The sequence below is a fragment of the Mizuhopecten yessoensis genome, unplaced genomic scaffold (assembly GCF_002113885.1).
Source record: "Mizuhopecten yessoensis strain PY_sf001 unplaced genomic scaffold, ASM211388v2 scaffold10377, whole genome shotgun sequence".
Classification (NCBI taxonomy): domain Eukaryota; kingdom Metazoa; phylum Mollusca; class Bivalvia; order Pectinida; family Pectinidae; genus Mizuhopecten; species Mizuhopecten yessoensis.
Window position 1 is genome coordinate 205545 of NW_018408516.1, and position 26073 is coordinate 231617.

Sequence of the window (26073 nt, forward strand, 5' to 3'; positions counted from 1 at the left end):
AATTTGAGGCCCCTGTCAAAAAGAGGAGGAAAAATCACTGCACATTAAAACTCACACACACACTAAACCTTCACTTCTACGCCAATCTAAATGTCAACATGCCATATTTTTCAAGTGCCTGACAACAAATTTTCTCCTGGATTTCCTACAGAAAATTGTTCTTGAGAGTATTGGAAATTTTTGAAGGACAAATTAACACACCAACCACCTTATGGCTGTACATGTACATACAAAACAAAAGTACCGACTCTGACATTTAGAAATGTGAACTGAGAATTTGAACACGAATAGCTAGAAAATGTCAAAAGAAAAAGGATCAATGTTTCCACCATTCCATCCCTTTGCTTACTAACTTTGGAGACAAAATCAATACTGACTATCTATATAGCTTTACACAATGGCATTTTGTCACGAGTTTAAGGAAACTGATGGCTGCATGCTTGCTAATTTAAGATCTCCAATTTAATTTTTTTTAATCATAAATATCAGTTACATCAAATACTTCATGCTTTTTCTAATGGTTTAATTGTTTAAGTGTTAAAGGAAACCATATCTATATACCCACTACAACTGCACAATGTGTCAGGTAAACAACAGTCTAGATATAGACTGTTTTCTCTCTCTAGTGGTGTTCCAACCGGTCTAGCAAGTTCACGACTGAAAGCTCCATCAATCTATGTGCAGCCTGATAGTTTATACACCTGTTTGGGCTTAACCTTTAAATATTTACAAGTTTTCACTTCATTTTGAATAGTGCCTCACTATAAGCCCTGTATGTGATAGCAACCCACACTACATGTAATCCAGTTCACAAAGAACTAGATATGGACACATGGGGCTTCCTGTTAAATTTAAAAGCATAAAGACGCACACCTACACCTATTCAGTTTACACAAAAAAACGGTGATTCATCCAGAAACTCATCTTATACAGGTATCCATCAGTGTGACATGGAAATCTTTTTATGTACTTGGTTTTCAATGCCATTGTACCTCCATACTGCCACAGTGTTTCTCTATACAGCCTGACCGATTTATGTAAATTAGACTTCCCGGTAATAATCTCATTCCAGTCTGTAGGGGTGGACTGTAAACATAATAATCTGATCTTTATTATAATCTACCTGTAGGCTCAACTTTTGGGATTTTCAGAGGTCTATCAATCAACCTGTTTATGACTTTATAAGTGTATTACTCAATGACAACACATGTAGCACTTTCCTTTCAAACCTAATGAAGCGCAGAATGATCAACTCTGTGAGAATTCAGAATGGAAACCTTACTGCAAATCCCAAAGTACACAGTCACAAGCCATTCGGATTGATATGTCGCCTGTGCCCTGCTTTGACCATCAATGCAGTCTATGGTGCAAGTTTGGTTGGTCTAGCACTTATAGTTTCAGAGAAACTAACTTAAACGCAAGAATTTAATGATGATGGAGATGCTGACAAAGTCAATGGACAATGAAAACGTAGGCCGCATCCAGCCTTTGATGGATGGGTCGAGATGTACTACGCTATACCTAAGATGCATCTCTGGTCCAAGTTTGGTTGGTCTAGCACCTATACTTTAAGTGAAACTAAGTTAAACACAACAAGAGGGCTAATGGGCCTGCATCGCTCACCTGGTATTAATCTCACACTTAAAAGTGGACTCAGGGGCCGGGAAAAACTTTTAAAAGAACTCGTCCTTCGGGCAAGTGGACTGGTAAAAAGTACTCGTCCGGATGGAAAATTCACTTGTCCGAAAATTTTATACTAAAATGTTGTTTAAATAATATAAATTGTATCTATTATATTAACAATTAACATGTATTATTGTGTTGTAATGTATGGCATACAATTAAAAGTCACAAAACCTGTTAATATTTGTTTGTTTTGTTTTAATAGTCCATAATAACATGTGAACAGTTCAACACAAATTAATTAGTCGTAAGTAACGCATAAACACAAATGATTAGTCATTTCAACACATTGACATTTAGTCGTCATAGCCATCTTCTGAATCATTTGGATAGTCTCGTTTTTTATCCATTATAACAAGTACAGAATCATCGGAACACTCGGACGTTATGGATCAGTTTTTAACGTTATCAATTAAACGCCTGCTTCTTAGGAGCCAGTCATGGCATTGGCGGGTCTTTACAAGCGTAAATTAGAGTTAGACTCGGTAATCACCAATCTTGTCAAAAGTGAAAACAAATAACGATAATGCGTCGAAGAGGCTTGGCATTTATTATCACACAGAAAAAACGATAAGTAAAGTTACTAAAACTGATATTTCCTTCAAAATTTACTCGTCCGACGGACTAGTTACTATAAAAAATCACTCGTCTGCCGGCAAAAACCACTCGTCAGGACGAGCGGACGAGTGCTTTTGCCAGCCCCTGGGACTAAAATACAACTATAGGCAGAATATCAGTGTTTGTGATTCATAAGAACCTACTAAAAGATTTAAACATATGACGCTTGTGACCTTGAATGTCGAACAAGGACATTAGGTTCAACAGTTTATAGTCTTCCAACCCAGCATGCTTCTGGCAAAATATCATTACCCTGGACCTTTTGGTTATACAGAACAAATCATTTAAAGATTTAAACATAAATTGACCACTTTGAACTTGAATATGGGTGAAGGTCATTCACTTGGTAGTCCTTCATCCCAGCATTTTACTGGCCAAATATCATCACAGAGTGAAAGTCTTGGCCCTTTGCTCACTAAGAAGAAGTCATTCAATGGTTTTAAACATGTTTCACCCCTGTGACCTTGCATATATATGTCAAGGTCATTCATTTGAACAAACTTGGTAGTCCTTCATCCCAGCATGTTAATGGCATTATACTAGGCCTCTTGGTTATTCAGAAGTTGTTTAAAGGTTTAAAACATATTTGACCCCTGTGACCTTGAAAAAAGATGAAGGTCATTAATTTGAACAAATTTGTAGCCCTTCATCCCAGCATGCAACTAGCCAAATATCATCACCCTATGCCTATTGGTTATTCAGAAGAAGTTGTTTAAAGGTTTTAAACATATTTGCCCTCTGTCACCTTGAATATAAGTCAATGTCATTTATTTTAACAAACTTGGTAGCTCTTCATCCAAGCATGTTACTGGCCAAATATCATCATCCTAGGCCTCTTGGTTATTCAGAAGAAGTTGTATTAAGATTTTAACATATTTGATCCATGTGACCTTGAAAGCGGATGAAGGTCATTTATTTGAACAAACTTGGTAGCCCTTCATCCAAGCATGTTACTGGCCAAATATCATCACCCTAGGCCTCTCGATTATTCAGAAGAAGTTGTTTAAAGGTTTTAAACATGTTTGACCCCTGTGACCTTGAATTTGAATCAAGGTCATTTATTTGAACAAACTTGGTAGCCCTTCATCACAGCATGTTACTGGCCAAATGACATCGCCCTAGGCCTCCAGTTAATCAGGAGAAGTTGTTGAAAGGTTTTAAACATATTTGACCCCTGTGACCTTGAATATAAATCAAGGTAATTTATTTGAACAAACTTGGTAGCCCTTCATCCAAGCATGTTACTGGCCAAATATCATCACTCTAGGCCTCTCTATTATTCAGAAGAAGTTGTTTAAAGGTTTTAAACATGTTTGACCCATGTGACCTTGAATACAAGTCAAGGTCATTTATTTGAACAAATTTGGTAGCCCTTCATCCAAGCATGCTTCTGGCCAATTATCATCACCGGTACCCAAGGCCTTTTGGTTACTGAGAAGAAGTTGTTTAAAGTAAAAAGTTGACGCCGGACGGACGATGGACGGGCCGCCGCCACCAGAAAAGAAGCACCTTCGTCTCGCTTCCGCTACTTTGTCACAGCAAGACAAAAATGGGGACAAAACTCAGAATGTCAGATGTTTGCATACATATGGACAATATCTGTTCCTTTATATCTTGGACGAAGCACAGATCACAGGATCCTTGTTTATAAAACATCAGATGCAATGTTATATATTCTGACAGCTACTGGCTCCAGTGAGAGAGTGGAAATAGTTTATAGTCTACAGTAGAATAAATATTGGCATCACAAATAATGATCCTTGTATAAACAAGCAAGATAAAAAGGGTTCAATATAAAATATGCATTAGTAAAAAAGATGGAATGGTTAGAAATTATTCATGTGTTTTATTCATTGCCAATATTATAATTAGCACTCTATTTTTTCTTTTCCTAAATTGACATGACTTGGTATAGGTACGGACACTCCTAAGATTAAATGCCAGGAAATATTAGAAGGTATTTATTACATGTCGCTATGATCAGAACCCCAGGAAAATTGATATACAGAAAATTGTTATCAGTACATAATGTATGAATTGTCTTGCAAGGCCACACATGCACTTACCAATAAAAAGTTTTCTCTCAAGATAAGTGGTCTTTCATGACAAGGATAAATTTTCTTCTAATTATAAATTCCTAGTTGATTCATAAGAAGTTAATTAGCATACCTTAGTGGGCCGTTCACAAGCTATTTCTCAGACAAATTTAAGTATGACCTTGGATTTCAAAGCAAAAACTAGAAATTGATATATACCTGTATATATGCAACTGATGAAGGTTTATTGAAATTGTTAACAACTTTTTTGTTACAATGTTTCCATGAACTAAAATATATCAACAGTATTGACCTTTATAACATAGCTGACCAGCAGTAGAATGTAAAAATATGACGCCTCCTTTCCTTTACTGACATAACTAGTCTTTACATGGGACATCAGTTAGTATTGAAGCATTACAACATGTTTGATACCTGCTTTGTTTTTGTTTTAAGTAAAAGTTTGATACACACAGATTACGGGGTGGTTTGATTCATCAATCATGAGGCTGGGGCTGGATATACATGTATATATATAGTGATACAACAACTTGTGGTTTAACCAAGCTCTATACCATGCACACTCTCAAGGCTATAAATTGCCTGTTATGTAATACTAAGATAAATCAGATTTCTATAGGACTTGAGTGTCACACATAAGGATTATGAATGTTATAAATAGGAACCTTATAGTACAGGCAACCTGTGGTTGGTTATTTAAACTTCAGGTAAGCATTTCATTATTTCCCAGTGCACTCAAATTTGTCCCATTTGAACTCTTCTCACAACCGCACGAAAGGAATTTTTGGAAAAAAAGAATGTTTCTTCAAGATGAGTTGTAATCTTTTAGCTCATCCGGAATATATTTTTATTGAACAATTATTTCCATTGAACAAGGTGGATGCATTGCATATCCATTTTTTTGTCAATACCTATTTATTAGTTTAACATACATATTAAACTATTGTGATTAATATATTAATGACTTATTTCTTTTTCAGACAGCAGAAAATCACCTACAATGTAGAGTAAAGGGATCTGTGTTTAAAGTGTAAGGGTTCATATTATGGTAAAAAGTATAGGTAATACATCCACGACAAATCATTGGTGTGGCGTGCCGGTTAGTTTATTTTTCTGTTATATAATTACCAGAACACAACAACAATAACGAAGGATTTTAGTGAAGTTAACTTCCTACGTTCCACAAACATATCACTTAAGTAGTGTATCCTGGAGATAATCAGCTACATTGTACATTCCTTGGTGGGGCACTAAGTATCAGTAACCAGAATCCTCTGAGGAAAGGTGAGGATGAGAGTGTTTGCATAACACAGCATTAGTTTCTGCATAATCAGTTAACTCAACTACACCAACATGTTCCATGTTATACAAATATTACAGGACCACCTTAACATAGCTCTCTTTTCTCTGTAACCCTAACCCTTTAACTGACCAGCTTTATATCTATAATAGACATAATGTGAAGTAGCCCAGGTATATAATTGTTTAATTCTGTCCAGATGACAGGAAGATTCAGCCTCTTGACTTTTCTCTGATATTCATCTGGTGGGGGTACCGTATGTAACTTTGTTTTGTGTGAGGCATGAGTCTGGACTTGGTTATATAATTATCCAGCCTTACACACTATAATAAACAAGTTCTTTAACCAGTTGGGGTTCATCCAAGGTGAGGGGTCATCCAAAGTTAGGGGTCATCCAAGGTGAGGGGTCATCCATGGTAAGAACTGTTGTAAGACAACTCGGCTTTGGATCGAGTGCATGTCTGTATCTGTTACCCAAGAAGCTGATCTGTATAATGATTAAGTTAGGGTCTGTGTGGACAAGCTGTCCCACAGCTAAACAGCAGGTAACTCAGCCTCTCCTAATACATACATCTGACAGGTATAGATCACAGACATGTACAACAGTTGTTCCACTGCTGCTCAACAACAAAACATCCAAGAGGTACTAAAGTCACAACTGTAGACCAGCAGTTGTCCCAAAGCTACACAGAAGATAACTCGGTGACTCCTAAAAATACAGGTCCATATCCCTGATAGGATAGTCAAGATGACACCTGTAGGTCCATATCCCTGATAGGATAGTCAAGATGACACCTGTAGGTCTGCATCCCTGATAGGATAGTCAAGATGACACCTGTAGACCAGTTGTGCAAAGCTAAACAACAAATAACCAAACTTTTCTAAACACACACATCTAACAGGAATAGATGACCCCTATAGACAACAGTACACAGCTAAACAACAGGTAACCCATGGCTATAATAATCCAGCACAATATCACGTTACACCTAAACCTCTAAGCACTGAAGTACAATGTAAAAGATTTCAGCACTCCCTTCCACCTTTTGGAAGGTACTATTATACATATTTAGATGGCTTGGATGAATTTTAAAAAGTAAGCATCTTCCTCAAAGCAGCCTGCTCCCTGAGTTACAGAGGTGCTGGTACATATTTTCATAGCTAGGCTAACAGAAGTATCTTCCTCGAGGCCACTGTTTATACATGTACATTTTGCAATTCTAAAATAGTTTTCCAATTTTCTGCACTGCTTCACGTCCTGTAACCAACACAGCCAAACCATATGAAAACTCTTTCAATCCACTGTGGCACTACTGACATGAGATCAGCATCTGTATGCATCATCTGTGGAGCCTAACAGGATTTCTCACTGTTTATCATTACAGCTTAGAACAGATTTCAGCTGAACTAAGATTAACAATAAGCTTATAAAGGAAAACAATATGTTTATATGATGATATATATGGAGAATTTGTGACTTATGAGATAGATAATTTGATGTCGCAGGTTCTTATGCCATAGATATTTATATACATATATTATATGTAAAATTTAACAGTTTTGATCAATATTTTGTTACGCGCATGAAAACTTAAAAGAATGTTTTTTTCAGATCAAGGTATGATTTGACAGAATATCTTGATGTTAAAAGTCATTTGAGTCCGGTATCATACAGGTACTGAGGTAGGAGAGATTTGAATGCACAAAGTTTTTACCAAAGTGTTAAATTGTATGCTAAAATCATTTGGAATAAAAGATAAACAGAACATATAATATCCAATATCTGATAATGATTTTGGTATAAATAACAAAAATATCTACATTAACAGATGTTTTAACGAAAGGAGCTGCAAATTGTTTGCTTTGCCCTATATATATAGTGTTTACCTCTGAACTTCTTTGGAGGGTTGTTGAGGTCCCCAGCTTCTGGCTGTACAACACATCTGTTGTCTACCAACCTGTAACATACAACAGCAATGTCAATTCCATGGAGTACCTTGTTCAATGAGGTGATACATAAGTTCTGATTAAGCACATGTATGTGTATACAGTAAGTCGGCTTATAAATAATGCCTGAACTAATGCCTCAAATATTTATTTGAAAGATAAAATAGTCAGCTTATAAATAATTCCTGAACTTGCCTCAAATATTTATTTGAAAGATAAAATAGTCAGCTTATAAATAATGCGTGAACTTGCCTCAAATATTTATTTGAAAGGTAAAATAGTCAGCTTATAAATAATGCCTGAACTAATGCCTCAAATATTTATAAATAATTCCTGAACTTGCCTCAAATATTTATTTGAAAGATAAAACAGCCAGCTTATAAATAATGCCTGAACTAATGCCTCAAATATTTATTTGAAAGATAAAATAGTCAGCTTATAAATAATGCCTGAACTTGCCTCAAATATTTATTTGAAAGATAAAATAGTCAGCTTATAAATAATGCGTGAACTTGCCTCAAATATTTATTTGAAAGATAAAATAGTCAATTAGGGTTGATACTTCATGGTAAAACTTCTGGCTCAAGAAGTTTCTTGTTCCAATGATTATATAATTAATTACCAAAAACACATTTTGTCAATCATTTGTGCAAATTTTGAAGAGACTTAAAAAGCCAGTTACCATTTTCAATTGTTTACACTTGATTTTTAGCCGTGTCACATGATAGTTAGATACAAAGAGAAGGTTTGAGCACAGAACCTTGGCTTGAGCATGAGAACCATTTTATAAATACAGGCCCACTGTTTTGTATTTTATGCCTTAATATATATATCATCATGGGTTTTTTCTGCAACTGTTTTATCATTTCTATGGTCGCCTGATCTATGTAGCATTATACATCATCACTTCCACTGTTAACTCATTCACCCCTGAAGACGCATTTGAACTCGTCCAATTCCAAGGTTGGAAATGATCATTATAAAACGTTAGGGGTGAATGAGTTCAACACCACCGTCTAATTGTTTCTTTCTCCAAAAGTGTTAAGAATACTTGGTGCCATGTCACTCCTCTGCCTTCAGCACATGTTAAAGCTCATGCTGTGTAACAGTGAACTCTCGTGAAGAGTATCTCATTCTGACAACCAGTTTCAGTTCCTACATAGGTTTTTGTAGTGTAGCTGTTTAACTGTTGGATAATGCAATAGTAAAATCTTGTCCCTGGAAAAGAATCTCCAAGGAGGTTTACTAATTGCCTCAGAGCTTTTTCTCTAAGATCACCGGCTACAAATGCACTTGAACATTCCAAATAGGATATCTTATACAGATATGAGGTTTGTCTGAACCAAAGTGAAGAAGAACTAACTAGGTTACGGTGACACTTCCATATACACTTCTCCACAACGGGCTGGGAACAGCATAAATATTGCTTTCATAGAATTTCCTATAACAATACAATCTACATCAAAATGTTATTATGACTCGATGAAGAGTCATGGTTCTGTCGTGAGACACAGCTGTAAGACAGCTGTTAGATAGCTTTTTAAACACTGGAGTACTGACCTCATGGTCTGTGTGGACACTTCTGTCGTGAGACACAGTGAGACTGTTAGATAACTTTTTAAACACTGGAGTACTGGCCTCATCATCTGTGTGGACACTTCTGTCGTGAGACACGGAGAGACTGTGAGATAGCTTTTTAAACACTGGTGTACTGGCCTCATCGTCTGTGTGGACACTTCTGTCGTGAGACACGGAGAGACTGTGAGATAGCTTTTTAAACACTGGAGTACTGCCCTCATCGTCTTTGTGGACACTTCTGTCGTGAGACACAGCGAGACTGTTAGATAACTTTTTAAACACTGGAGTACTGGCCTCATCACCTGCGCGGACACTTCTGTCGTGAGAAACTGAGACTGTTAGATAGCTTTTTAAACACTGGAGTACTGACCTCATGGTCTGTGTGGACACTTCTGTCGTGAGACACAGAGAGACTGTGAGATAGCTTTTTAACAACTGGAGTACTGGCCTCATTGTCTGTGTGGACACTTCTGTCGTGAGACACAGAGAGACTGTGAGATAGCTTTTTAAACACTGGAGTACTGGCCTTATCGTCTGTGTGGACGCTTCTGTCGTGAGACACTGAAACTGTTAGATAGCTTTTTAACAACTGGAATACTGGCCTCATCGTCTTTGTGGACACTTCTGTCGTGAGACACAGTGAGACTGTTAGATAGCTTTTTAACAACTGGAATACTGGCCTCATCGTCTTTGTGGACACTTCTGTCGTGAGACACAGTGAGACTGTTAGATAGCTTTTTGAACACTGGAGTACTGGCCTTATCGTCTGTGTGGACACTTCTGTCGTGAGACACTGAAACTGTTAGATAGCTTTTTAACAACTGGAGTACTGGCCTCATCATCTGTGTGGACACTTCTGTCGTTAGACACAGTGAGACAGTGAGATAGCTTTTTAACAACTGGAGTACTGGCCACATCGTCTGTGTGGACACTCCTGTCGTAAGACACAGAGAGACTGTGAGATAGCTTTTTAAACACTGGAGTACTGGCCTTATCGTCTGTGTGGACACTTCTGTCGTGAGACACTGAAACTGTTAGATAGCTTTTTAACAACTGGCGTACTGGCCTCATCGTCTGTGTGGACACGACTGTCATGAGACACAGTGAGACTGTTAGATAGCTTTTTGAACACTGGAGTACTGGCCTCATCGTCTGTGTGGACACGACTGTCATGAGACACAGTGAGACTGTTAGATAGCTTTTTAACAACTGGAGTACTGGCCTCATCGTCTGTGTGGACACTTCATTCTCGAGACACAGTGAGACTGTTAGATAGCTTTAAACAACTGGAGTACTGGCCTCATCGTCTGTGTGGACACTTCTGTCGTGAGACACTGAGACTGTGAGATAGCTTTTTGAACACTGGAGTACTGGCCTTATCGTCTGTGTGGACACTTCTGTCATGAGACACTGAAACTGTTAGATAGCTTTTTAACAACTGGAGTACTGGCCTCATCGTCTGTGTGGACACGACTGTCATGAGACACAGTGAGACTGTTAGATAGCTTTTTAACAACTGGAGTACTGGCCTCATCATCTGTGTGGACACTTCTGTCGTGAGACACAGTGAGACTGTGAGATAGCTTTTTAACAACTGGAGTACTGGCCTCATCGTCTGTGTGGACACACTTCTGTCGTGAGACACTGAGACCTTGAGATAGCTTTTTAACAACTGGAGTACTGGCCTCATTGTCTGTGGACACCATTGTCTTATGATCATGATCATGTCCTGTGTTATAATGCAGCTGTTGCAAATACGTAAAATCCCATTCAATCTCTTGTCACTTATTTAAAGTCATAATTTATGTTTACCTTATAGTTTGTGTGTGTTTTACGTCCTATTAACAGCTATGGTCATTTAAGGACATGCCCGGTTTTGGTGGTGGAGGAAAGCAGAAGTTCCTGGAGAAAAACCACCGACCTGTCGGCCAGTACCTGGCGACTGTCCTACGTAGACCTCGACCCACAACCCAGTGGTGGAGGGCTAGTGATAGCACAATGTCAGACGCCTTAATCACTCGGCCACCACAGACCCCTTTACCTTATTATAGAACACATAACAAGCCACTGTTTATTTGAGAAACTGCTTGTGTAACATCCAGATGAAAATATTACTTCAGGTTAATTGTGACATTGTTACAAAAAAAAAAAAATCACTCTTCAAATATGGGAAAATGCAATCAAAAAATTTCAATTTCAATCTAACACTTAATGTAAAATGTTCCTCATGTTAATATCGATCTTTGGAACTTTTAAGGCATTGATTATATAAGGCAATTGCTGCGTTAACACAACCATAATGGAAAAAGCTGTGTCATGGGAAAAGCCGTGTACAATAATCAAACGAATCACAAGATTTCTGAAGATTATTTTCATGAAACTTGTTCTCCTAGCACTGATTAAAGCTATGGAACAATCAGTGTTTTCCTATGTGATTTTCTTAGAAACAGCAAATACATTAAAAAAAAACATGAAACTTCCAACCTAACATGGCTTTTAAACACTCCACAATATAATTGAAACAAATTTCAACTGTGTAGTGTTCCTGCAGGGAGATTTCCAAAACAATAAAGAAGATTGCTGCTGCCTAAAGAAGCTTGTATTGATTTTGGGAGTGAGATCATTAATATTTACACTGATGAGAATGTTAACAGGGATGAGGATGAGATCAGGAGCATCCTTAGCTGCTGATGTCTCACATCATTTACCCCTGATGTCTCACATCATTTACCCCTGATGTCTCACATCATTTACCCCTGATGTTTTCTTCCCAACCATTTCATTCAGTGACTTATGACTGGATTTAAATTAATCTTTTTTAAGTCAACTCAATCCTGCTGTGTAAAACGGCAGTCAGATATCGTACCTATTACAACCATGATATAAATTTGTTCAAACGTCAACATGTCTTTACACTAATTCACTGGAATTATAAGTTAAGACAAGCTAAAGTACCTTGGCTCCAACTCATGAATAAGACAATATATATGTATAGGAATTACAATTCTCTTCAGATAAGGTAAATTAAATGAAATTCAAAATCAGTTTCCAAATATTCTGCATGCATGTATCAGATTGACCTCTAATTGACCTGTATATCCAAAGGATCCCGTAGTAGCACTCGAGTTTAATCTTAAAACATGTTTGCCAATCATAACTCTACTGTAATCATCCGCCCCTACTGGAGAGTTATTGTTACAGGGTAGGTACAGGAGTAATTTATCAATAGGTCTGGGGTTTATTATAGTCTACTTATCAGCCAGTACTGTAGGTTAGGAAACCAATGTCTAGACTGATCAGCATCTATTTATTATTATGGCTCTGGCTCATAGATAGTTATATATTTCAAAATATTGAAATCACAAACATCCACATTATATTTTAGTGAGGTAAGGAAAACCGCACATATATTTCAACAAACAGATCCTTATGGTATTTCTCAAGCTCTATCATTGATAATTAAACAGAAAATGAAAAACCACACAAAACATTATGATTCATCAGAACACCAGTTTAATTTCGGGGAAAAAAAGCATTAAATTATGACATAGGTTTGATTGGGACAAGAAATTAAAAAAAATATGATGATTTATTACTGTTTCAACATTTGGCTCTTATATAAATCACGAATATTGAAAACAATCTTCCTGTTTTATGACATATATCGATGTTACATGTATATATATACAAACAGCATAACAGACTTCAATAATGCTTGTTTACAAGTATTATTAAAGTGATGCAGTGTTTTACACTTTGTGCTTGTGCAATTGCTGATAAATGTTAAATGGAGTAAGCAATTCAGTGTATGTATGAAATTGGCCAAAAACTGATTCAGTCATCATTAAAGTACTAAACGCTGGAATTGCTACAAAGGGCATAGACATTTTTTTTAATTTTTTGGCTTAATGATAAAACCAGGAAAATCACCCAAGAATTCACTCGAACCTCTGAAATACTCTATTGTTGATGATAATTGTAGCAATAAGGAAGTGTGTTTTGTTACAACATGATAATGATCATAGTTAATGACACCAGGCTGTGTATAACATTAATGTCACATCAGACAAAACAAATTTTGATACATTAACTCTGTCATGTCCTTAATAAACATCTCATATCTAACTGTATATTATATCTGACAGTTAAATGAGTACTTATATTATAGTACTGTTGTGTTTCTGCTGATGCATAATTCCAAATGAGTGTTCTAGACACCACACATGTAGGAACAATGTCCTCTGAACCATACATATCGCTATCCTCTATAAAATGTAACCGTTAGGCAATGTCTAGACTGGCTACGTATATACCAGCCCCTTAATTTTCATTAAGAATTTCTCAACTGCATTTTACTACTAGCTTATTTATCTCCCCCTAGTTATTTAGAACTTACGACATGTATCGAAATGATCAAAATTATTAGGTGTTTTTTTTCTAAATAATTCAATATTCTAGAGACAGGGGCCAGTCTAGGCAATGTCCTTACAATTATCTGTTACCAAATTTGGGACAGTAAAGCAATTGATATATGAACAGTAAATCAGTAAATATTGAAGGTTATTTCCTAACAGAGCTACAGTTACCGACAGATGATCACTCATAGGATAGACCAAATTGTGATAATAATGTCAAATAACCTAATCCAAGCAGGTACATTTCTCTATAGCTGATCCTATTAGCACTCGACACATGTTGTTAAAGGTAGATAGCATCGAGAAGAACAATTAAGGATCCCTGTCCCATTACATTACATATAAAGTAACCTCCCTTAATTTTGTTCAGATGTATTTGATAACTGGAACGCGGTTGGATCAAGACACTTCCATTGACCAGGGTTCTGATCCCAGTCTAGCCCAGCAGAACTTTCACATTGTTTAAACATTGTTGTTGATTATGTTACTTTCGCCTTCCTTATTTTTCTTGATAAAAGTACAGTAAGGTATGGTTTTCTCTTCAGAAATGATTTATCAAGCTGGAGACATGCCAGGAAAAAATACAGATGAGTAGTTTTGTCAGTGGTACGGGTATCCTTAAACAGACATTTAATTTGCCTATGTCTATGAATCAAGGTAATAACTATACATTTGTATGCAGTGTTTATGTAATTTCTCATCATGTATCATCTGGTACTTGAATACTTACATAAATTTACATTTTCTACATTGAATGGATTCCAAAAATCATAATGAACTTGGCATATATATCTATATAACTGTAGAATATATAACTCCATAACTGTGTCAGCAATAAATCGGTGTTAAGTATGCTAATACAATCAACATTCACTTCAATCTGAGACATGTACAACATCCTTCATCTTTAATTGAAAATCTTTACACTTGCTGTTTTCCATATCAACCATTTGTAAGTGATGTAGAATTTCAATGAGATTTACTGATATAAAGTATAAACCAAGTCCTACACCATCAAGCTTAATAGTTTCAGTATTACATTGTTTGCCAATCGTTATAGCAGATGAAATTATATATACCATATATATGATCCAGTTACATAATGTACATTAAGTACTATAGGTATTGACCAGAGGTGTAAGCACTCAACCACAACAGCTTTTTACCATCATTATTATATTTGGGACAAAGTTGGGTTTTTTCTTGAAATCATGACATACAAAAAAATGTATGAATTATTTTCCAATTTTGTGAAAACCTTGCAATATTTTCCCAATCAAAAAGCCACAGGCCCCTGAAAAAAAAAGAGGAAGAATTTAAGAACCCATACAACATTCACAACAACAGTTTCTCAGTCAAACCTACCCCAATGTGATATGTGTACATGATGATGCATGCGCATGACCTATGTGTGAGAAAGACCTCCAGCCCCGCCATTTAGATGTATAACACCTGTATCTCTGGTCAGACAAAACCATCTTTTTTCTAAAGATATTGCAATTAAGGACTGAAATTGTATGTGTAATAAATACATAGATACAACTTGTTAGTCATTTGTTTAAATTTCCCACATGATACTGTGATAGAACAAGAGGCCCAATGGGCCTGCATCGCTCACCTGGTATAAATCTCACACTTGTAACCTTAAAAGTGATCTAAAATAAAGCTACAGGAAAAATATCAGTATTAATGATTAAAATTCATTCAAAAGATCCTGTTGATTTTTTTAAAAACATTTCACCCCTGTGATTGAAAGTCGAACAAAGTCATTATGTTGAACAAATTTTATAGCCTTTCATCTCAGGATGCAACTTGCAAAGTATCAACATCCTGGGACCCATGGTTATTCAGAAGTGGTCGTTTAAAAGATTTTGAACAAATTTGACCCTTGTGACCTTGAATATAAGTCAAAGTCATTCACTTTAACAAACATTGTCCTTGATCCCAGCATGCTACTGACTAAATATCAACATCATGAGCCTTTTGGTTATTCAGAACAAGTTGTTTAAATATTTTGAACATATTTGCTCCTTGTGACCTTGAATATGATTCAAGGTCATACATTTAAACAAACTTGGTAGCCCTTGATCCTAGTATGCTACTGACTAAATATCATCACCCTGGGCATTTTGGTTATTCTTCAGAAGTTGTTTAAAAATTTTAACATATTTGACCCCTGTGACCTTGAATATGGGTGAAGGTCATGCATTGAACAAACTTTGTAGCCCTTCATCTCAGCATGCTACTGGCCAAATATCATCACCCTGTGCATTTTGGTTATTCAGAAGAAGTTGTTTAATGTTTTTAAAATATTTGACCCCTGTGACCGTGAATATGGGTGAAGGTCATTCATTTGAACAAATTTGGTAGCCCTTCACCCAAGCATGCTACTGGCCAAATATAATCTCCCTGGGCAGTTTGGTTATCGAGAAGAAGATGTTTAAAGTTTTTAACATATTTGACCCCTGTGACCTTGAAAATGGATGAAGGTCATTAATTTTAACAAACTTTGTAGCCCTTTATCCCAGTTTGCTTCTGGCCAAACATCGACACCCTAGGCCTTTCGGTTATTAAGAAGAAGTCGTTTAAAGTAAAATATTGACGCCAGACAACGGATGGACAGCCGGACGGACGGACCACGGACGGACGACGCGCCACGACATAAGCTCACTTGGCACTTTGTGCCAGGTGAGCTAAAAACCCTGAATAAACCTGATCACAGCTGTAAATTCCTCCACCAAAGTTCCCCTTTATTTGCTGCATTCAGTTTCCCACGCTATTTTACTTACATTTTTCCCAAAGTCTAAACCTCTATTTCCCTTATACTTGAAACCCACCCTAACCATTTAGCTGAGTCCACCCTTCCACACCCTCAGTCTGTACCTCCTGTTAAATCTCACTCTAACCATTTAGCTGAGTCCACCTTTCCACACCCTCAGTCTGTATCTCCTGTTAAATCCCACCCTAACCATTTCGCTGAGTCCACCAAACCCTCAGTCTGTATCTCCTTTTAAATCCTACCCTAACCATTTAGCTGAGTCCACCAAACCCTCAGTCTGTATCTCCTGTTAAATCCTACCCTAACCATTTAGCCGCGTCCACCAAACCCTCAGTCTGTATCTCCTGTTAAATCCTACCCTAACCATTTAGCTGAGTCCACCCTTCCAAACTTATCTGCTTTCACTAATTCTATCCCACCAAGCATGCATTCCCAAAAACCTTTAACTTCTTCATTAATTCTTTGGTTCCCATTATCAAGGTCCCTGCAACTACCCCTAACTATCACAGTCCGTCTTTTCCCCCTACGCCACCATAAGCTTCTACCCCACAAGGGCTCGTTTTCGGGGCCAACCATTTTTATAAGGTTTTAGAAAGCGTATAAACACCGAATAAAACGTGTTGCTTTATTTACTGGTGTGTATAGTTTGATTAAGAACCAAAAGTATCTTGAAACCGAGCCCCTGTGTTCTATCCTTCCAAATTGACAGAGTGTTTCTTCCCAAACCCTGTTAGAGCTTCATACCTCCCTCAGCTCTGATCCTCCCTTACCTCGAAAAATAATCACACAAATAAAACTGCCATTATCTGCCTGTTAAAAAAATGTTCCTGTAATTATTACCTACCAAAGCTGTATGTTTAATCAAACCAACCTCCCATCATCTAATAAAACTGCAATAAAATATCTGACTAAGAGTATCACATCACAGTTCATAACCATCTCTTGCTCCTCCATTCTAGGTATACAAGTACTACAAGCTATACAGTAAACTATCCCCTCAATCCTCCTCCCTATATAAAAGTACTACAAGCTATGTACAGTAAACTATCCCCTCAATCCTCCTCCCTATATACAAGTACTACAAGCTATACAGTAAACTATCCCCTCAATCCTCCTCCCTATATACAAGTACTACAAGCTATACAGTAAACTATCCCCTCAATCCTCCTCCCTATATACAAGTACTACAAGCTATACAGTAAACTATCCCCTCAATCCTCCTCCCTATATACAAGTACTACAAGCTATACAGTAAACTATCCCCTCAATCCTCCTCCCTATATACAAGTACTACAAGCTATACAGTAAACTATCCCCTCAATCCTCCTCCCTATATACAAGTACTACAAGCTATACAGTAAACTATCCCCTCAATCCTCCTCCCTATATACAAGTACTACAAGCTATACAGTAAACTATCCCCTCAATCCTCCTCCCTATATACAAGTACTACAAGCTATACAGTAAACTATCCCCTCAATCCTCCTCCCTATATACAAGTACTACAAGCTATACAGTAAACTATCCCCTCAATCCTCCTCCCTATATACAAGTACTACAAGCTATACAGTAAACTATCCCCTCAATCCTCCTCCCTATATACAAGTACTACAAGCTATACAGTAAACTATCCCCTCAATCCTCCTCCCTATATACAAGTACTACAAGCTATACAGTAAACTATCCCCTCAATCCTCCTCCCTATATACAAGTACTACAAGCTATACAGTAAACTATCCCCTCAATCCTCCTCCCTATATACAAGTACTACAAGCTATACAGTAAACTATCCCCTCAATCCTCCTCCCTATATACAAGTACTACAAGCTATACAGTAAACTATCCCCTCAATCCTCCTCCCTATATACAAGTACTACAAGCTATACAGTAAACTATCCCCTCAATCCTCCTCCCTATATACAAGTACTACAAGCTATACAGTAAACTATCCCCTCAATCCTCCTCCCTATATACAAGTACTACAAGCTATACAGTAAACTATCCCCTCAATCCTCCTCCCTATATACAAGTACTACAAGCTATACAGTAAACTATCCCCTCAATCCTCCTCCCTATATACAAGTACTACAAGCTATACAGTAAACTATCCCCTCAATCCTCCTCCCTATATACAAGTACTACAAGCTATACAGTAAACTATCCCCTCAATCCTCCTCCCTATATACAAGTACTACAAGCTATACAGTAAACTATCCCCTCAATCCTCCTCCCTATATACAAGTACTACAAGCTATACAGTAAACTATCCCCTCAATCCTCCTCCCTATATACAAGTACTACAAGCTATACAGTAAACTATCCCCTCAATCCTCCTCCCTATATACAAGTACTACAAGCTATACAGTAAACTATCCCCTCAATCCTCCTCCCTATATACAAGTACTACAAGCTATACAGTAAACTATCCCCTCAATCCTCCTCCCTATATATACAAGTACTACAAGCTATACAGTAAACTATCCCCTCAATCCTCCTCCCTATATATACAAGTACTACAAGCTATACAGTAAACTATCCCCTCAATCCTCCTCCCTATATATACAAGTACTACAAGCTATACAGTAAACTATCCCCTCAATCCTCCTCCCTATATATACAAGTACTACAAGCTATACAGTAAACTATCCCCTCAATCCTCCTCCCTATATATACAAGTACTACAAGCTGTACAGTAAACTATCCCCTCAATCCTCCTCCCTATATATACAAGTACTACAAGCTGTACAGTAAACTATCCCCTCAATCCTCCTCCCTATTTACAAGTACTACAAGCTATACAGTAAACTAATCCCTCGATCCTCCTCCCAAACAAGTCCTGCAATTAGGCTCAAAACAGTATATTAAGCTCCCAATCTGTTATATAGCTATAAATATGTTTATCTATGAAATGGAAACATGAAATATATACATGTATAACTATGACTTATTATATATATCACTTATTGCTGGTCTTCAAATCAAATATCTTCACGGCTGAACAGTATTACATGTACCTAAATACTTATATTATTGTTCTTGGACTTTAATTTATATATATATATATACATGTATCTCGTGGTAGCAGTCCAAAGACTCTGACAGGACGAGTGAATTTTCAATATAAATATATTGCATTCAGGTTTGACACAGAAAAAATATCATTAAATGAGACGTACTGTAAAGGGGTTTTCTTTTTTTTAAGATTTATGAACCATTATCTGTGAAAGATTTCACAAATATTTACTTTTATCTTCATTCAACGTCCTTGGGCAGTCGTGAAAATAATTGCATTTTGTTTTTAACTTTTAATCATGCCTGATTGGCAAAAAAGAAATGAAAATGTTTCAGCTCAGGTTCCCTTGAGAGGCAGATGTTTAGCAAGTATTGTTCTCAAAATCTTTGTCTGTAAACTATAATTGATAGTCTAAAAATCCTAAAAGTCCTAAAAATAAAGATGACATTCAAATAAATCTATCAAAAATGTCCTTTAAGAAAAATGTATGAAATGTTAACCTATCTTAAATCAACCGTTAAATTCTGAGGTTTGAGTCAAGTTACCGTAATTATAATTAGTCTGTTTATCTACGGTAACATACCTATATACCTACATCATTGTTTGTAATTATAATTATATATAATTAGTCTGTTTATCTACCTATACCTACATCATTGTTTGTAGAGCATAAATCTGTTTCGGGCCAGGTGAGCTAAATATTGAATTACTGTACTCTAAGTTTTGCATTCCTAATATGAAGTAGTACTATATAGATGCATAAATTTTCAATAGTTATTTGCCCTATTTTATAATCCAGAGTTTTTGCTTATTTGATGTTATATTTAAACAGATATTGCCCATAAAATGATTAGACTAGGGATGGGTCAGTTAGTTTACGACACATTTCATACCTTAATTGAAGCCTGAGATTTAGGCAGTACACAGAGGTAGATACGTACATCTATCTCCATGCCTAAGTACATATCTACCTCATCACAAGCTTGGATTCCTCTCTCAATGTGATACCACTGGCAACTATTTTCAGTGTGTATTGGAGGCTCTTAAAATGACATTAGCAACAGAGACTTTGATAAGGCTACTACTACGCAAATACAGATACCACAATTCTAAATAAAAAAAAAAATGTTTTAAACCGAGTGTGAATGTAGGGTGAACTCAGATCAGGCTATAAATATGTCACATCAATCACAGTAGTTTACATCATAAATCTTAAAGGAACAAAATACAGGTTTTTTTTCTCTATTCTCATTTTTTTTAAATACCAAGAAGTTTTACTACCCTTATGGTTTTATTGACCTTGAGCCCTGGTAGAGGTGAAAAAAAGGCCGTAAAATTTGTTTAGAATATATTTCTCACTCTTCTTTCTACAATCCAAGAAAACAGATAAATACAAGGAGGTAATAATGTGCTCCAGTTGTATATACCTGGCACTGATTCTAGAGTTCTTTAACCAAATACATCTGCTAATAGCTCTTATACAAGCGAGACCACAAAATGGCTCTCCAAGTTGTTGCTAAGGTATATAGACAGCCGTGAAAGAAGTTTGAATCCCAAAGCCTGAGATTGTTTTATTTTTATATATCTCAGCAGTCAAGTTTTTGGAGCTTCACATATACTGCGTAAACACTTGGGAGTCATAAACCTTATGATGCAAGAAGGAACATGCGTCTGTGTCTATGAGCCATGACAATTGCAGCTTGTAAACTTACAGGGGGTGCAGCTGAACAGCTTAAATATCAATTAACAAAATGGAGGTTTTGGTAAATAAACCAAATATGATTGATTGACAATAACACTTCGGCTGAAGTATATAATAGACATAACAGTATCGCTGACAGCTCCTGTTCAGTTGAGCTTCAGTTGCCTATTTACATATAGAGATAGCAATAGTGTACTTTGTTTCACAAATTAAAATTTCTCATAATTATATAATGGCATATAAGTATTGTTGCTAGATATTAATTATCGTTTAACTAATGTTGTTATTTATAACAAACTAGATTTTGTGAAATTATTTTTGCTATAGCACACAGTATACATGTACTACTGTAAATGTTGAGTAACAATTTTAGCTATTGTAACTCAAAGCTTTTGTTTAAAATGTAGCTATTAATTTACTTTGTATAACTATTACTAAGCTTTTGAATAACTATGAAGCTATATATTGCTTATCTATTGCTGCGATATATGTAAACCTGTCGTCGTAGTCATTATATATAACTGTACACCTTACATAAATTGTATACATGTATATATACATTGCATAACAATTGAAGCTTTCATATAACTGTACTATCAATGCAAATGTATTGCAGACAGATTGTTATATTAGCTATTGTAAAATTATTTTAGCAACTGTACAACAAGTGTAGCTATTGTAAACCACATTGTTGATATTGTATAACAATTGTAGCTATTGGACACCACATTGTTGATATTGTATAACTATTGTAGCTATTGGGACACCACATTGTTGATATTGTATAACTATTTTAGCAATTGTATACCACATTGTTGATATTGTATACCAGTTGAAGCTATTGTACACCACATTGTTGATATTGTATAACAGTTGAAGCTACTGTACACCACATTTTTGATATTGTATAACTATTGTAGCTATTGGACACCACATTGTTGATATTGTATAACTATTTTAGCAATTGTATACCACATTGTTGATATTGTAAAACTATTGTAGCAATTGTACACCACCTTGTTGATATTGTATAACAATTGTATACATGTACACCACATTGTTGATATTGTATACCAGTTGAAGCTATTGTACACCACATTGTTGATATTGTATAACAGTTGAAGCTACTGTACACCACATTGTTGATATTGTATAACTATTGTAGCTATTGGACACCACATTTTTGATATTGTATAACTATTTCAGCAATTGTATACCACATTGTTGATATTGTAAAACTATTGTAGCAATTGTACACCACATTGCTGATATTGTATAACAATTGCAGATGACATTCCTGTTGAATTTTATTATTTTATTCCTGTCAGAACCCTTATCAGACTATACACTGCTGGGGTTTTGGAGGATTTGACATGGCTAACTGCAATTGTATATCTGCCAATATAGAGAGCATCTCAGCTTACTTTATAAGACTTTCAGATGCTCAGCAAAGTCAGGGTTACAATATCTTACACTTTTAAGACACAAGAGATTCTCTTATCTGTGGTTTTGATACCTGCAACCTATAAATATAAGCTTTCAATTTCCTGGGGAAATCTGACTGGGGCCCGCAACTATACATGTATGGAACATTTCCACTACACGGGATAGCATCTCTAGATAAAGCATCAGCTTCATCAACCTGGATGAATGGAACCATGAGTTCCAGCTTATCCTGTCCTTGGAGTTGTAGGTTAATTACACTAGGCTCACAACTTGACCACACTCAGATTAACTTGCCTGTTTTAAGATGGAGTGTCAGGGTGAAAGAATCCAGATTTAAACCTCTTATTCAACTTTATGGCTGTCTTACTGTAGTTTACATTGATAACAGATTATCTCTCTAACCTTTCTATTTTAAACCAGTCCAGTTATATAATTCAACCATGGTTTTATATACAAGTTGATGTACAACATCACATCGTTAGACACTACCGAAACTGTTTTTGAATGGTAGTTCTGAGGATTTGATCTAGATGATTAGTGACCTGTTTATTATGATAGTCCTATATAGCTAGCTATAGTACCTCAATGGTGACCTGTTTACTATGATAGTCCTAGCTATAGTACCTCAATAGTGACCTGTTTATTCTGATAGTCCTAGCTATAGTACCCCAATAGTGACCTGTTTATTATGTGAGTCCTAGCTATAGTACCTCAACAGTGACCTGTTTATTATGATAATCCTAGCTATAGTACCTCAATATTGACCTGTTTATTATGATAGTCATAGCTATAGTACCTCAATAGTCACCTGTTTATTATGATAGTCCAAGCTATAGTACCTCAATAGTGACCCGTTTATTATGATAGTCCTAGCGATAGTACCTCAATAGTGACCTAGTACCTCAATGGTGACCTGCTTACTATGATAGTCCTAGCTATAGTTCCTCAATAGTGACCTGTTTATCATGATAGTCCTAGCTATAGTATCTCAATAGTGACCTGTTTATTCTGATAGTCCTAGCTATAGTACTCCTATATAGCTAGCTATAGTACCTCAATGGTGACCTGCTTACTATGATAGTCCTAGCTATAGTATCTCAATAGTGACCTGTTTATTACGATAGTCCTAGCTAAAGTACCTCAATAGTGACCTGTCTATTATGATAGTCCTAGCTATAGCACCTCAATAGAGACCTGTTTATTATGATAGTCCAAGCTATATTACCTCAATAGTGACCTGTTTATTACGATAGTCCTAGCTATAGTACCTAAACAGTGACCTGTTTATTATGATACTCCAAGCTATAGTACCTCAATAGAGACCTGTTTATTATGATAGTCAATGGTGACCTGTTTACTATGATAGTCCTAGCTATAGTTCCTCAATAGTGACCTGTTTATCATGATAGTCCTAGCTATAGTACTCCTATATAGCTAGCTATAGTACCTCAATGGTGACCTGCTTACTATGATAGTCCTAGCTATAGTTCCTCAATAGTGACCTGTTTATCATGATAGTCCTAGCTATAGTACCTAAACAGTGACCTGTTTATTATGATAATCCTAGCTATAGTACCTCAATAGTCACCTGTTTATTATGATAGTCCAAGCTATATTACCTCAATAGTGACCTGTTTATTCTGATAGTCCTAGCTATAGTACTCCTATATAGCTAGCTATAGTACCTCAATGGTGACCTGTTTACTATGATAGTCCTAGATATAGTACCTCAATAGTGACCCGTTTATTATGATAGTCCTAGCTATAGCACCTCAATAGAGACCTGTTTATTATGATAGTCATAGCTATAGTACCTCAATAGTGACCCGTTTATTATGATAGTCCTAGCCATAGTACCTCAATAGTGACCTGTCTATTATGATAGTCCTAGCTATAGCACCTCAATAGAGACCTGTTTATTATGATAGTCCTAGCTATAGTACCTCAATAGTGACCTGTATGATTGTCCTAGCTATAGTACCTCAATAGTGACCTGTTTATTATGATAGTCCTAGCTATAGTACCTCAATAGTGACCTGTTTATTATGATAGTCCTAGCTATAGTACCTCAATAGTGACCTGTTTATTATGATAGTCCTAGCTATAGTACCTCAATAGTGACCTGTTTATTATGATAGTCCTAGCTATAGTACCTCAATAGTGACCTGTTTATTATGATAGTCCTAGCTATAGTACCTCAATAGTGACCTGTTTATTATGATAGTCCTAGCTATAGTACCTCAATAGTGACCTGTTTATTATGATAGTCCTAGCTATAGTACCTCAATAGTGACCTGTTTATTATGATAGTCCTAGCTATAGTACCTCAATAGTGACCTGTTTATTATGATAGTCCTAGCTATAGTACCTCAATAGTGACCTGTTTATTATGATAGTCCTAGCTATAGTACCTCAATAGTGACCTGTTTATTATGATAGTCCTAGCTATAGTACCTCAATAGTGACCTGTTTATTATGATAGTCCTAGCTATAGTACCTCAATAGTGACCTGTTTATTATGATAGTCCTAGCTATAGTACCTCAATAGTGACCTGTTTATTATGATAGTCCTAGCTATAGTACCTCAATAGTGACCTGTTTATTATGATAGTCCTAGCTATAGTACCTCAATAGTGACCTGTTTATTATGATAGTCCTAGCTATAGTACCTCAATAGTGACCTGTTTATTATGATAGTCCTAGCTATAGTACCTCAATAGTGACCTGTTTATTATGATAGTCCTAGCTATAGTACCTCAATAGTGACCTGTTTATTATGATAGTCCTAGCTATAGTACCTCAATAGTGACCTGTTTATTATGATAGTCCTAGCTATAGTACCTCAATAGTGACCTGTTTATTATGATAGTCCTAGCTATAGTACCTCAATAGTGACCTGTTTATTATGATAGTCCTAGCTATAGTACCTCAATAGTGACCTGTTTATTATGATAGTCCTAGCTATAGTACCTCAATAGTGACCTGTTTATTATGATAGTCCTAGCTATAGTACCTCAATAGTGACCTGTTTATTATGATAGTCCTAGCTATAGTACCTCAATAGTGACCTGTTTATTATGATAGTCCTAGCTATAGTACCTCAATAGTGACCTGTTTATTATGATAGTCCTAGCTATAGTACCTCAATAGTGACCTGTTTATTATGATAGTCCTAGCTATAGTACCTCAATAGTGACCTGTTTATTATGATAGTCCTAGCTATAGTACCTCAATAGTGACCTGTTTATTATGATAGTCCTAGCTATAGTACCTCAATAGTGACCTGTTTATTATGATAGTCCTAGCTATAGTACCTCAATAGTGACCTGTTTATTATGATAGTCCTAGCTATAGTACCTCAATAGTGACCTGTTTATTATGATAGTCCTAGCTATAGTACCTCAATAGTGACCTGTTTATTATGATAGTCCTAGCTATAGTACCTCAATAGTGACCTGTTTATTATGATAGTCCTAGCTATAGTACCTCAATAGTGACCTGTTTATTATGATAGTCCTAGCTATAGTACCTCAAT

General features: G+C 36.2%; 1 protein-coding gene across 1 annotated transcript in view; it reads right to left on the reverse strand.

Moving 5' to 3' along the window:
* LOC110460372 (inositol 1,4,5-trisphosphate receptor type 1-like) overlaps positions 1-26073 on the reverse strand; it is a 150222-nt gene that overhangs the window by 109223 nt on the left and 14926 nt on the right. Inside the window, 1 exon segment of the mRNA XM_021513245.1 lies at positions 7546-7616. Within this exon segment, the coding sequence (XP_021368920.1) occupies positions 7546-7616 (71 nt within the window).